General features: G+C 37.8%; 1 protein-coding gene across 1 annotated transcript in view; it reads right to left on the bottom strand.

Annotated features, from left to right (window-relative positions):
* APCDD1 (APC down-regulated 1) overlaps positions 1-10,062 on the bottom strand; it is a 29,101-nt gene extending 19,039 nt beyond the window's left edge. Inside the window, exons 1-2 of the mRNA XM_081950136.1 lie at positions 9,358-10,062; positions 838-1,015 (exon numbers count right to left, since the gene is read on the bottom strand). Coding sequence (XP_081806262.1) covers positions 838-1,015; positions 9,358-9,415 — 236 coding nt within the window. The 5' untranslated portion in view covers positions 9,416-10,062. The remainder of the gene's footprint in view (positions 1-837; positions 1,016-9,357) is intronic.
* Between the last annotated feature and the right edge of the window lie 2,416 nt (positions 10,063-12,478).

Genomic DNA, 12,478 nt, shown 5'->3' with positions numbered 1-12,478 from the left:
AAATGGTTGTATACAGATTATAAATGCAAAAAATGATGTATGAAATGAACCTAGTTGTCTATTTGCCAATTATAAACAAGAAGGAATTTGCCTAAGAAACGAGCTTCTATAGCTTCTAACAGGACTTTTTAGTAACTTGAATGAAGACTGGTATTTATCAAAGTAATTGAGGCCAGTTAACTTTAACTGTGGCTTTTGCCTGAATAAGCACTGCTGGATTAGACTTGAAGGAACTGATCACCTGGAGAATACTAAGAACATAATTTAGAGTATACTGTAAAAGAAGATTATAAAATAAATCTTACTCTACTAGAATATCTATAATGCCGATTAAACATTTACACATATTTGGGTTGTCAATTATAATTCTGCAATTTCAATTTATAAATGAATTTGTACAAATGTCAGAAGATAGAACATGAAGTGATGAATGTATTCACAAGATCTTATAATATTTAAGTCCCAACACAAGAACAGCATATGAACAATTTTCTGCTATGCTGCAGTTTCCAAGTAAGAAAGATAGAAAATATTTGAAATGGCTTAAACACAGATTGTGGTCACAAAATTCTGCAGCCAATCACAACAGCCACATGTTACAATAACTGACTTTGATATTTATGAAGGGAGAGGGGAGGAGGAAGGAGAGAGGGAGAGGCAGGAAAGGTTTGGGAGAGAGAGGGGGGGGGGGAGAGAGAGAGAGACAGACAGAGAGCTATTATCATTAAGGGGAAGAAAAAAATGAATACACCCAAATCCTTTAACTGATTGCGAGTGAAAAGTATTTTAGCCTGTAGTGTTTTCCAATGTGATCATTTTGTTTGCCTATAAACTTACCCAGTTGAGACCCAATGTCCCTCAATCATGGGAGGCATCTGTACAGTAATCCGAGCTCCATTGTGAAGATGTTTCAGCATGTGGTGACACTGTGATTCCTTGAAAGTTCGCCATGCGTTCTTTTCGAATGTTTGAGGATGAGTCCGGCTGTCGTGAAGTTTAGAACCTTCTCCCAGCCCTGGATAATCAAAGATGAAACATAAACATTCTGGTAAGAAAATATATATATACACACACACATACACACATATATGTCAGTGTTTGTGTCCATCCCCGTTTTTGGCAATGAGAGATAGTTTGTCATATGAATGCAGACCCTTAGAAACGATCTGCTTGAAATAGAGATTATGATGAATGCAAATTTTGAAAGACACTAGAGATATTATGAAGTTTCTGACTGACGGATTCTAATACTTGGATCCAACATATAGCGGAAATTACATGCATGCTATCCCACTACATTGGGGGGGGGGGGGGGGAAGCTTTACTTTATTCAATGCCCAGCTTCCAAATTTATCAATTTGGGGTTGCCAAAATCAGCTGAAGCCTATTTTAAAAATCCCCTTTTATCAATAAATGAGTGCAAGTGACATATTTTATTTTATGTGTGCCAATATGGATACCTGCCAGCAGCTATCATTCCCCCTTCCCCTGCAAAAATCAGGGCTGGGATGAAAGAAGTTAATATTGACTAAATTAATGGTTACTAAATCAAATTAATTGCCAGTAAAATAAATTATTTTTTACAAAAGTAACCAATACCTTACCAGTGTATTCCAACTATTCTTTCTCATGCACAAATCGATATTACACATATTACTCACACTTTTGTGTGTGCGCATGCGCACACATGCACGTACACACTCACACTTTGTTCTCCTTGAAAGAAACAGCAAAAAGAAAAAGAAAAAAATGGGGGATAGGAAAAAGAAGGAAGAGAAACCGGGGAGGAAAGAAAAGAGACACCTGTTTGCCCATTTTAAAAAGGGTTAAATTTCATAGTCAAACAGCCCTTCCAAGCTATAACTAATCTTCAAAGGCATCAGGAGCATATGCTGAGACTTTTGCACTTCATAGTAATTCCTTTATTTTCAACACCCTCCTCTATTCTCATTCTACAGGATTGTTCTTTTAAACAATCAAGTTGCTTTTAATTGCAGATCCCAATTTCTTTGTATATGTTTAAATTTCTTGCTAGAATGTATTTAGAAAATAGTTTTTATTTATATTTGGACAAGTTATAGCAGGATTAGTTTACTTTCTAGGTAGCACTGATCCGTTAATCACTGTAAAGGGAAACCCAAGTCTTTATTATGTACTATTATATACTTAAGATATCTCTATTATATACTTTGTATACAGTATACAATATCCCATGAAAACACTTCATCCTGTAAATACACTTTAAAAATATAAATGCCTTTCAAAGTTGAGATATAGAACTGCCATTTAATTTTTCTTCTACTTCATTTCTAAAATTCTAAAACTGAGGGAAATCTGAATTGATACAATTATACAAAAATATATATTAATACCCAATATATGCAAAGATTATACTCACTGTGGTTACTAATTTTATGCAAGGAACATCTGAATAACTGTGTATAAGAAGGCACTGTGCAATCATTAGCAAATATTTCCACGTAGAGAAATTAAGACTTGGCCTATTTGATTCCATGGTTCAATAGGTTTAGCACATATCAAGATCACTGAAAGCCAGTTTGGTCTAATATTCAAGGCACCAGGCCAAAAAACAGGAGGCTGTGAGTTCTAGTCTATCTTAGGCCTGAGAGCCAGTTGGATGACATTGGACCAGTCATTTTCTCTCAGCCCCATCTGAGCAGGATTGTTGTCAGAAAAACAGGAGGAGGAAGTAGTATTATATATGTTCACCACCTTGAGATATTTATAAAATTAATAAAGATAGCATATAAATAAGGAAAACATGTAACCTGTGAATATTCACTCTGTTATGACAGTACTGATATAAAGATTTACATTCTGCAACATGTTTTTTGGAGCAGAAACTTGTCAGAAATTTTATAAAATTCTGAGTTACCATGCAACGGAGCTTTTCTTTTCCCTACATCCCAAATCATTGCTTAAAGGACTTGTCATGCTTTAAGATATACTTGCAGGGGTATCAAACTGGCGGTCCGTGGGCCAGATGCATCTTGCAGAGGCCACACACCGCAAGCTCCGCGAAGGGAAAAACTCCATGATATGTCATGTGACAGCAATGTAACATGGCGAGTTTGACACCTGTGCTATATTTTATTTGTTCATAATTTTTGGTCAGCCAAAATAGAGGTAGAACATCTATCACTGCCCTCTCTCATCCGTCAAAGACCTTCAATAAAATAAGTAAGTAAATAAAATAAGTGTCATTAATCATGGTATCCTTCTGGATCAGCATAGCATATTAGAATTGGGGGGAGGGGGGCGGAAGGGTGTTGCAGTACTTTTCCTCCTCTGGGCTAATTCCAATCATATAGCTAGAGAGATAGGTCTAGTTTTATGCCTTTGCTTTGTGAGGTTCCTTAAAGCTCATCTCCCCACTTTTATGTCACATTTACAGGAAGCATCTAGAGGAGATGGTTCTTTGGTAAGGGATTAAGCAACATCAATATGCTGACGATGCTCAGTTGCACATCTTTATCCACTAGAATCTAGTGAGTCCACCTAGATTCTTTGCCAGTGTTGAAGACTATGAGGGTCTCGAGGAAGAATAGGCTTCAAAACCAAATGGCTGTGGGTTTTAGGGCTCTCCAGAGCTGAGAACTTTCCATCATTAGTTCTGGATTGGGTAGTGCTTCCCTAAACAGAACTGGTACACATTTGGGATCTTCTTGGACTCATAGCTCCTATCCCATAGTGGTTGCTATGAAAGTTTTTCAACAAATCTATGTTATGCACTAATTGCACCAACTCCTGGATTGGGAAGCCCTGTTCATGACCAATAAAGATATTTACATACTTACAAGATCACATAAATAATTAACACAAAAAACAAATTTGATAAAATAATGTATTAGAATTAGAATTATGACTTTTAATATAGTTTAACAGAAGTTACTTTCTCGGATGAATGGATGTCTGAAATGATAATTTTATTGAAAATTCAAGAGTAGTCCTTATTTTGATGCCCCCACAGACCAAATTCTAATTCTTAACATTGGTTACATTTTAATGTTTTATTTAGAAAAAAAGAAGGGGGTTAGACCCTGCTTGATGAAATGATTAAAGTAGTGACCTAGAAACTAGGAGAACTTTGCGTTCTAGTGCTGCTTCAGGCATAAATCCAGGTGAGTAACTTTGGGCCAGTCATCTCTCTCAGCCCTAGAAACAAGGCAATGACAAATCACTTCTGAAAAACCTTGGCAAGAAAACTGCATAAATAAATAAATAAATAAATATTTATTTCTTAGCCGCACCCTCTCCCGAAGGACTCGGGGCGGCGTACAATGAAACATATGAAATAAATATGTGGACAAAACAAACATAACAGAGACATATACCGAGACATACACAAGGAGGAGGTCGGCTGATGAATAAAAAACAATTAGGATACAGTGATTAAAAAAACCCTAAATAATTAAATATAATTAAAATACCCAATTAAAAACCCGTCAGGAGCGATATGATGCCCGTGTAGTTAAAAGAGTCAGGTACAATAGGTATTATATACTGTATGTATTTGCCATACATTCTGGTATTTCATGTAAACTAGCTAAAAATTCAACAGAACAGTGATAGTTATTTTGAGCAAAATTACTTTAATGTACAATATAAATGTTAATTATTTTGGAAAGCTATCCTATTTTATTGTAAAATAAATTAATCCCATTGTTCTGAAATCATTTTAATGCTCATTTTAATCAGAATTTCGGTAACAGAAAAATTTTATAACATGATTCAAACCTTCTTTACTATTCAACAAGTAATAAATATAGGATTATCTAATCTAGTATCTTGACAGATATTTTTTCAGTTTTATCTTGAATTAGTCATTAATGATAAATGTCAATTTCAATAGTTGACTTGAAGGAATATTTGCTTGAATCTACCATAGAAAAAGCAAAATCCAGAGATTGGGATGTAATATTACTATTATGCAGCTCTGACAGATATAATCTTCCAGACAAGATTTTCAAGTTTTGACCAGTGGTGGAATTGGAAAAGATTCAGAGAGTATGAGTCATAGAAATAATAGACAAAGACTCTCCATGTTTAGAACAAAAATCAAAGACATCAGAAGCCCATTTAGATTATCTCTGCCATCTGCTTCCAACAATGGCCTGCCAGATGCTTATAGGAAACCCACAAACAAGACACGGGAGGCAATGTGTGTTTGCATGCAAGAAACTGAAGTTCAGAAATGTACTGTTTCTGAATATGCAACTCCTGCATGATTATCAGGGTTAATAGTCTGACAAATCTCTTCTCCAATTAATTCAACAAATCCATCACATCTTAAGGCAACAAAAAATGTTAAATTAATTATATGTAATATTTCTGTCCTGTCCTAAATTAATTAATTGGGTAATCCTAAATTTATATCCCACCTAACTAGCAGTGTTTGAAAAATCAATCTATGTATCTATCTATGTATCTATGTATCTATCATCTATCATCTATCTATCTATCTATCTATCTATCTATCTATCTATCTATCTATCTATCTATCTAATACATATACATACATATATACATACATACATATACACACACACAGAGCTTACAATAATTCATTTAGCAACTGCTTGAAGTTACAGTGGACTGAAAAAAGTGATTTACAACTGGTACTCACACAATGATCACATGTTCAAAATCCTGGTACTTGTCAACCAGCATGTTTTTTATGACAGTCCCAGAGTCTTGTAATCACCATTTGTAAACTTCCTAACCAATTTTTGACAAGCAAAGTCAATGGGGAAGGCTGGATTTGCTTAACAACCATGTGACATGATTCACTTAAGAACTGCAGTGGTTTATTTATTATGATGGCAAAAAAAGTCATAAAATCAGGTGTGACTCACTTAACAACCGCCTTGGTTAGCAATGGAAATTCTGGTCCTAATTCTGGTTGCAAATCAAGGACCAGGGGTGGGTTGCTGCTGGCATTACTGCCGGTTTGGCGCACAAAAGGTTTTGAAAAGAAGATTGTTCTGCGCATACGCAGAACCAAAAATCAAGATGCCGCTGCCGCCGCTGCCAATAGAACTGGTTCGGGGGAGTGGCAGGCCAAGTTACTGCAAAACCAGTCCAAAACGGTAGGAAACAACCTCTGTCGAGGACTAAAGTTGGTGAGACAGTAAATACTTACCAGAAACTGATATTCTTCAGTTAGCTGCATTATATAAAAAATAAAGGTGGCAGTTGCCTTACTCTATTGATTCCTTTATAATGGTGACAAATGTCACCATTATAAATGTTACATAAATTTAGCAACAAAAAAAAAAAAACCATTCACACTCACGAGGCCAGCACTGCCCATCCAATTGTCTGTCCTTACTTCAATGCAAAAGGGTTATGATTTTCTATTATGTTCTTCACCTCTATGCTTACTGTAGCCTCAACAACTGATTCTTTCTCCTCCCTCTTTTTTCTTTTCTCATGCTCCCAATTTGATAGTACTCTAAGGGAGGGGACAAGCAAAACTCCCCATTTCAAATTCTCTTGGCAGGGGCTGTTTTGATCTGACTACTGGCCTTGATTTCTTTCACATTTCAGCCAAAGTTTAAAACAGTTTGGTAATCCTAAACAGATGAACCTATGAGTCTAACCCTATAATTATACCTTCTCTCCTTACTTAGCCTCTAACTTCAAACCTTCCGTTCTATCTTCTAGACTCCCAGACCAAAGAATTTTAAAGTACACCTTGGCGTCCATGCATGTCTGTTTCAACCAGCTATATTTATATAGTCTGTATATCTTGTGCTAAGTTATTGGAGGAGAATAAGTATTTTTAAAAGCAGTCCTTTTATCTATAAAATGACAAGTTACCTGGAAGGTACAGATTTTTAATCATGAGGGAGTGGGATTTCTGCATTTGAGAGTGCCCAAACAGTTGGAATGGTAACATCTATGTGTTTAAAACACCTGTATAAAATCCACATCTATGTTCAAATGCTGATATTAAACTAATTTCTATTAATTTAACAGATACTGGACAGCTATTCAGATACTCATTCATCCAATGAATAAACACTTCTTTCAAATAACATTTAGGGTAAGGTGGGAAACATAATGTTACTGGATTAGAATTCCAATCATTCATTTATCCTAGCTGGCAACCAGACCTCATAAGTGGAGAACCCAAAGTTTCCTCAGCTATAACTTAAAATAAAATATTACAAACTTTTATGGGCATTCTAAATTGGAGATCACCAAAGCTAGAATTTTAAGAAAGAACAAGCTCTTGCTGCAGAATACTAGCATTGTTCTTAACATTTTTTTAAATAAACTTCTATATAAACATAAGCTCCTATACAAACTTAAAAGTCATCTTGTTGATTAATAACTAAAGGGGGAGTAAAGAGTAAATCCCCTATGGATGTATTGTGATCTGGAATTGGATGCAGCAAGTAAATGGGCTTTTTGCACAGTTGAATTTTCCCTTACATTCCTCTCACTGATTCAAACTCCCTGAAATTTGTTTTAATGTAAAAGGGAAGCAACAGGAAAAAATATTTTTTTTCTGTGGGCAGATATTGGTCTGGTAATAGATGAAGAAAACAAGATACAATCAGGCTGCAGATGTAATCAAATGATTCAGAATGGAGAAATACAATTAAAATACAATGCAATACAAAAAATACAACAAAGGGCTCCTGAATATTGAAGGAACCCTCCTCATATTGAAAACATAAATAATAAAATCACAAACAGAATATTAAACGTGAAAATCATATGTCAAATAATAATACAATAATATAATGCATAATGAAGACAGAAAATCCCAATTACATGTAGACTATGGTGACATATGAAGCAACTATGATTATTAGAAGACACTGGAGTTGTATCAGGGAATACGAATACCAGATTTTGCAGCAACAGTAAAAAATACTTTTAAAAAGACTGAAAATAAGGTAGGTATATCATAACACTATTACAGACATGTACGGTATTACATCCTCTGCAATTTTAGTTACAGTTCTAGATATCCCATCTCAAAAACAACATTAGAGCAATGGAAAAAGCGCAAAAATGATGCAGTTATTATCTTCCATTTGTGTAAAGACTAAAATAATGGACTTTACAGTCTAGAAAATAAGAAAATGAGAGGATCATGACAGAGGTACATTACACCACTAATAGTGTGAAATAACACTGCAATAAACATTAATGAACATTAAAGTCAAGGCAGGCCAAGAAATGTATTTTCTTACATAGCATGTATGGTAGCTTCTAAAATCCATTACTAAAGTATGAGGCTATACCCCTGTTTTAAGATGAATTTAAAAGATTTGGCAATGACTAAAAACCATATGTTTAAAAACAGTGTTCAGTACTCTTGGACACCACCAAAAGACCACTATGGGTCTCATTACTCATTTGTGGAGTGCTGAGCTAGGCATTGCTGGGAACAGAATGTAAATTCTACAAAAGCTTGGGGTGATCCTGTTATTACATTTATGTACATAACTTTTAGGTAAACACCCCCCCCCCAATTAGAACACACCTTGCCATTTCATCATTAAATGAAAAAGAACTGTGACTGCAATGTACAATCATTTTATTAGTGAACAATGCATCTGAAGCAGACCCTGGCTTGGGTCAATGGCCTAAGACACTTTTTTCTAGGTCTTCTTGGATGTAGACATCTTCTTGGCCTCTCTGTTAAGCCCATGGTGATATTAAGGTAGGCATTTAAGAAAATAAAAGTGGGAAGCTCTTTTATGAAACTTCTAACAGGCAAAAATGGGACTAGATTAATATGGATAACAAAGCAAAATCTCACATTTCTCTCTACCTAAATACTGTGTTAGATCTTTCAGGATCTTATATATCAAATATGCAACTGTTAAAAACAGACTTTATAAGGAATGCATCTATACAACAATTCCTGCTTTTGGAGCTGACTTTTTTTTTTAATAAAAAAACCCAGCCTCACAAATGTTGCATATTTAAATTGTTCACCAATGTGCCTCTTTCAATTTTTTTCAGGAATATAAGAGATTCCTGAAATCTGGCTGTCATGATAATACTTCCAATAAATACTAGACTAATGTCTCTAACCATTTGTACAGCAAAATGAAAGCATTTAAAATATCATTTCTCACCACAACACAAAAGTCTTGAAATGACAGAAGACAACTCATAGTTAAAGGGAAAAAAAATATTGTTATCCATAAGAACAGCGTTCGCAAATAAATAGGAGCTTGAAGTTAAGGCAAGAAGTAGCCTTTCTGGATTTACCCTAAGTCTGGCTAAAAAATGCAAGAATTACTCTTGTTACAAGAATAATATAAAGATTATTACAGATGCATTACTGTTTCTTTCTGGAGTACTCACCATGCAAGAGCAGGACTAGGAACAGGTACTCAACGAAGATGCAGCAGGGATAGGACATTTCCAGCTTTTCAATAGCTTCTCTATTCCGAACTTCTTTTTTGTGTGTGCCCTTAAAAAATATTCTTTTTTGTTTTGCTTTAATAATCCCTTTCTTCCGCACCGCTGAAGTTCTCCCAAATCCCGCAAGTCTTCTCACGCACACGAAGCTCGAAACACGCGCTAGTAATAATAATCATTCAAAAAAAAGACAAAACCCAGCGCAAGAGCGAGCGAGCGAACGTTCTGCGCAAAGGATGAAGTCCAGATCCGCGCAAGGTACCTGGCGGGATCCAACCTCCCCCAAACCCTCGCACCTTCCCCTCCCAACTCGGGGCGAACCCCAATTGCAGAAAGCAGCGCGAGGCTCCAGCGTCTTCGGGCAGCTGCCGCCTTGGGCTTCAGTCCTCCAGCTATCCCGCCCACAGTCGGCCAAAACTTTTCAAGGGAAGGCGGCCCGCCTCGTGCCGGCCGAGGCGAGGGGCTTCGGGCGCGCGCCCAGCTCCCAAGGCTTTCCCGGTCCTCGGCCTTCCGAAGCCGCTGCCTGCTCAGAACAAGCCTCGGGTGCCGACCGCCGTGTTTTTCCCCCCTCCGCGTCTCCTCCTGCGGCTTTTTTCTGAAGCGCGGCGGCGGCGGCACCAACAACTACTCCCCTTCATATTTCCCTTCCCAGCCGCAACCCAAGAAGGGAGGGGTCTGAGGTGGCCCAGGGCGGGGCCGGGCGGGGCGAACTGCTTGCCTCCTGAAACCGGACACCCTTGACTTGAAAGGAGACTACAAAGAGCGGAGAGGCTTCGAAGGGAGGATCCGGCAGTTCCTGCCCAGGCTGCGTTCCCGCTTCAGTCCTCCTTTGATCGTTGGGTACCAAACAAGTCGGGGCCTAACAGCGGATGACGTTAGAGCTAGATTTTGAAAAGGAGGGGTCCCCCCCCGCGCCCCCTTGTTGGCCCTTTGGCTGCAAAAGAACAACAGCGGCCAGATGTAGTATCTTTAAGCTAATAGCTTTTACTATATAATACTCTTGAGAAAAAGACGCCCCCTGTCTTGTTTCATGCACACCTACTGAGAATAAAACTCTCTCTGTTCCGGGAAACTCCAGCTCTTCTCTAGTCCTCGCTGCCCTGGGAGTTGTGTCACGTGTAGAGAAGATAGAAAAGTGTGCAAGCAGCGGTGGGCTCCATTGTTCCCTAATTTGGGCACTATGTCTGCAGCGGGCATGGACTTACGGAGTTTCTGGACAGCAAAGCCATCTTCCATCAACTCAGCCTCTGATTGAGAAGGAATGAAAGCAATTTGTTTTCTTGTTGGTGCAGAGGGGAATGAGCAGTCTTAGATGGTTGGGAGCAATGTTCCCTCTAATTTTTTTTCAGTGTGAGCGGAAAAGTATAGTGTTTGAGCGGAACATTTTCATGCCTGAGCACCTAAGAGAGCAACAGTTTGAACTGTTGTCACGTCTGCTGGATATTTGCGCAACATTCCAAGTGTCAACTGCCAATTGCGAGTGAGGTTTCAGCCAGATGAATGCCAGGCATGAAAATGTGCCGCTCAAACACTATACTTTTCTGGTCACACTGAAAAAAAAAAGCCTCTCTGCTAAACTTTTACATTGTTAGACTGGCTAGAGAGAGACATGGCACCAACAGCCTGGGCCCTGGCATTTTGCAGGCAACCTGTCCTCTCACATTCCTTTGGAATGCAATCCATCACATCTGAATTAGATTTTGCCAATTATCCCATCAAAAGATAATCCTATTATTCTAAAATATGACTGTCAATATTAAAAACTGTAAATATTTAATGCTGATGAATAATAGCAGTAATTGTTATTTAGTATGACTAAAATCAGTATTGATATATCAATATAATATCAATCAAAATTGACAATAAACACTAAAATAACAATACAAATATATAATGTGGAGTATAAATGTAATAAATATAATATATAAATGCAATATAAATGTAATAAAATGATTTATCATGAAACTCTCCCCCTTGCCAAAACTATTTTGAATAATGATATAAAATTAATCAAGTATTGCATTTATTTTTCAAAATGAATGTACTAATTTTTTATTATTTCAGTTTTGTACTCCATCTTTTCATCTCCAAGGCATTCAAAGCAGCTAACATATTTTTTTTTAAATTGAAATCTACTTAAAAACTAGTGTTAACATCACAATAAACCAGTTCAAAAAGCCTGGCTAAAAAGGGAATTATCCTTTTCTAAAACCAAAAAAGAAAGAAGAACTGCTGTAGGATTGTATTCCATAGTATTTAATCAATGCAGAGCTTTCAAATGTAATCCAAATTATATATCTAAACAACATTATAAATCATTTAAATATCAGAAGATTAGAGCATTGTTTTTTCTGATCTCTTGGCAGAAAGGATGTGTACTGGCATTTAATGGAATTTAAAATGATTAAGTCCATGACACAAATTGCACAATAGGAAATCCAGGCCAGAATTTAGCAGGCCCAGGGGAAAAAAAGTAGGTAAGGCCACTTTATAGCTAAATTTGATACCATTAAAAATTAAATAGGATTAAAATCTGTGGTTTATAATTTACCCAGTTGTGCCATGCTGTCCGCCCCACTCCTTTGGCCGGCGTTAGCCTGCTGCACCAAGGAGGCACGTAAGAGGAAAAAAAAACAGGAGGAGATACGCACGCAGGACATCTGGACGGGGAGAACCGGCTCCACCTCATCCCAAACAAAACGGAAGTTTCCCCCCCCCCCGCACCTGGACTGCTGCCCTCTTTTAAATCTCCCCCAAGGCAGAGGAAACTTGGCCTCCTCTGAGAGTTGCTCTCTGTAGTTTGGGGAGCGAAGACGGGCTGAGCTTTCTCTATCCTCCCCCTGCAACTTCCCAGCACACAGAAGGTCCAGATATTGGGGAGGGGGGCCCGGGAGTTAAGGGGCTTCAGCGCAGCCGTCGACAAAGGCAGAGGCAGAAAGGGGGCTTTTCGGTCCTGGGGGAGACACAGTGCCCCTCGCCTGCTCCTCCACGGGCTTCTCAGCAAGCAGCTGCCAGGCAGAAGCACGACCTCCATAGGGCTGCTGGGTGGGACAAAGGCCGGGAA

This window comes from Natrix helvetica, assembly GCF_964273705.1.
Source record: "Natrix helvetica genome assembly, chromosome: 4".
In the NCBI taxonomy this organism is placed as follows: domain Eukaryota; kingdom Metazoa; phylum Chordata; class Lepidosauria; order Squamata; family Natricidae; genus Natrix; species Natrix helvetica.
This window is presented reverse-complemented; position numbering and strand designations above follow the sequence as displayed.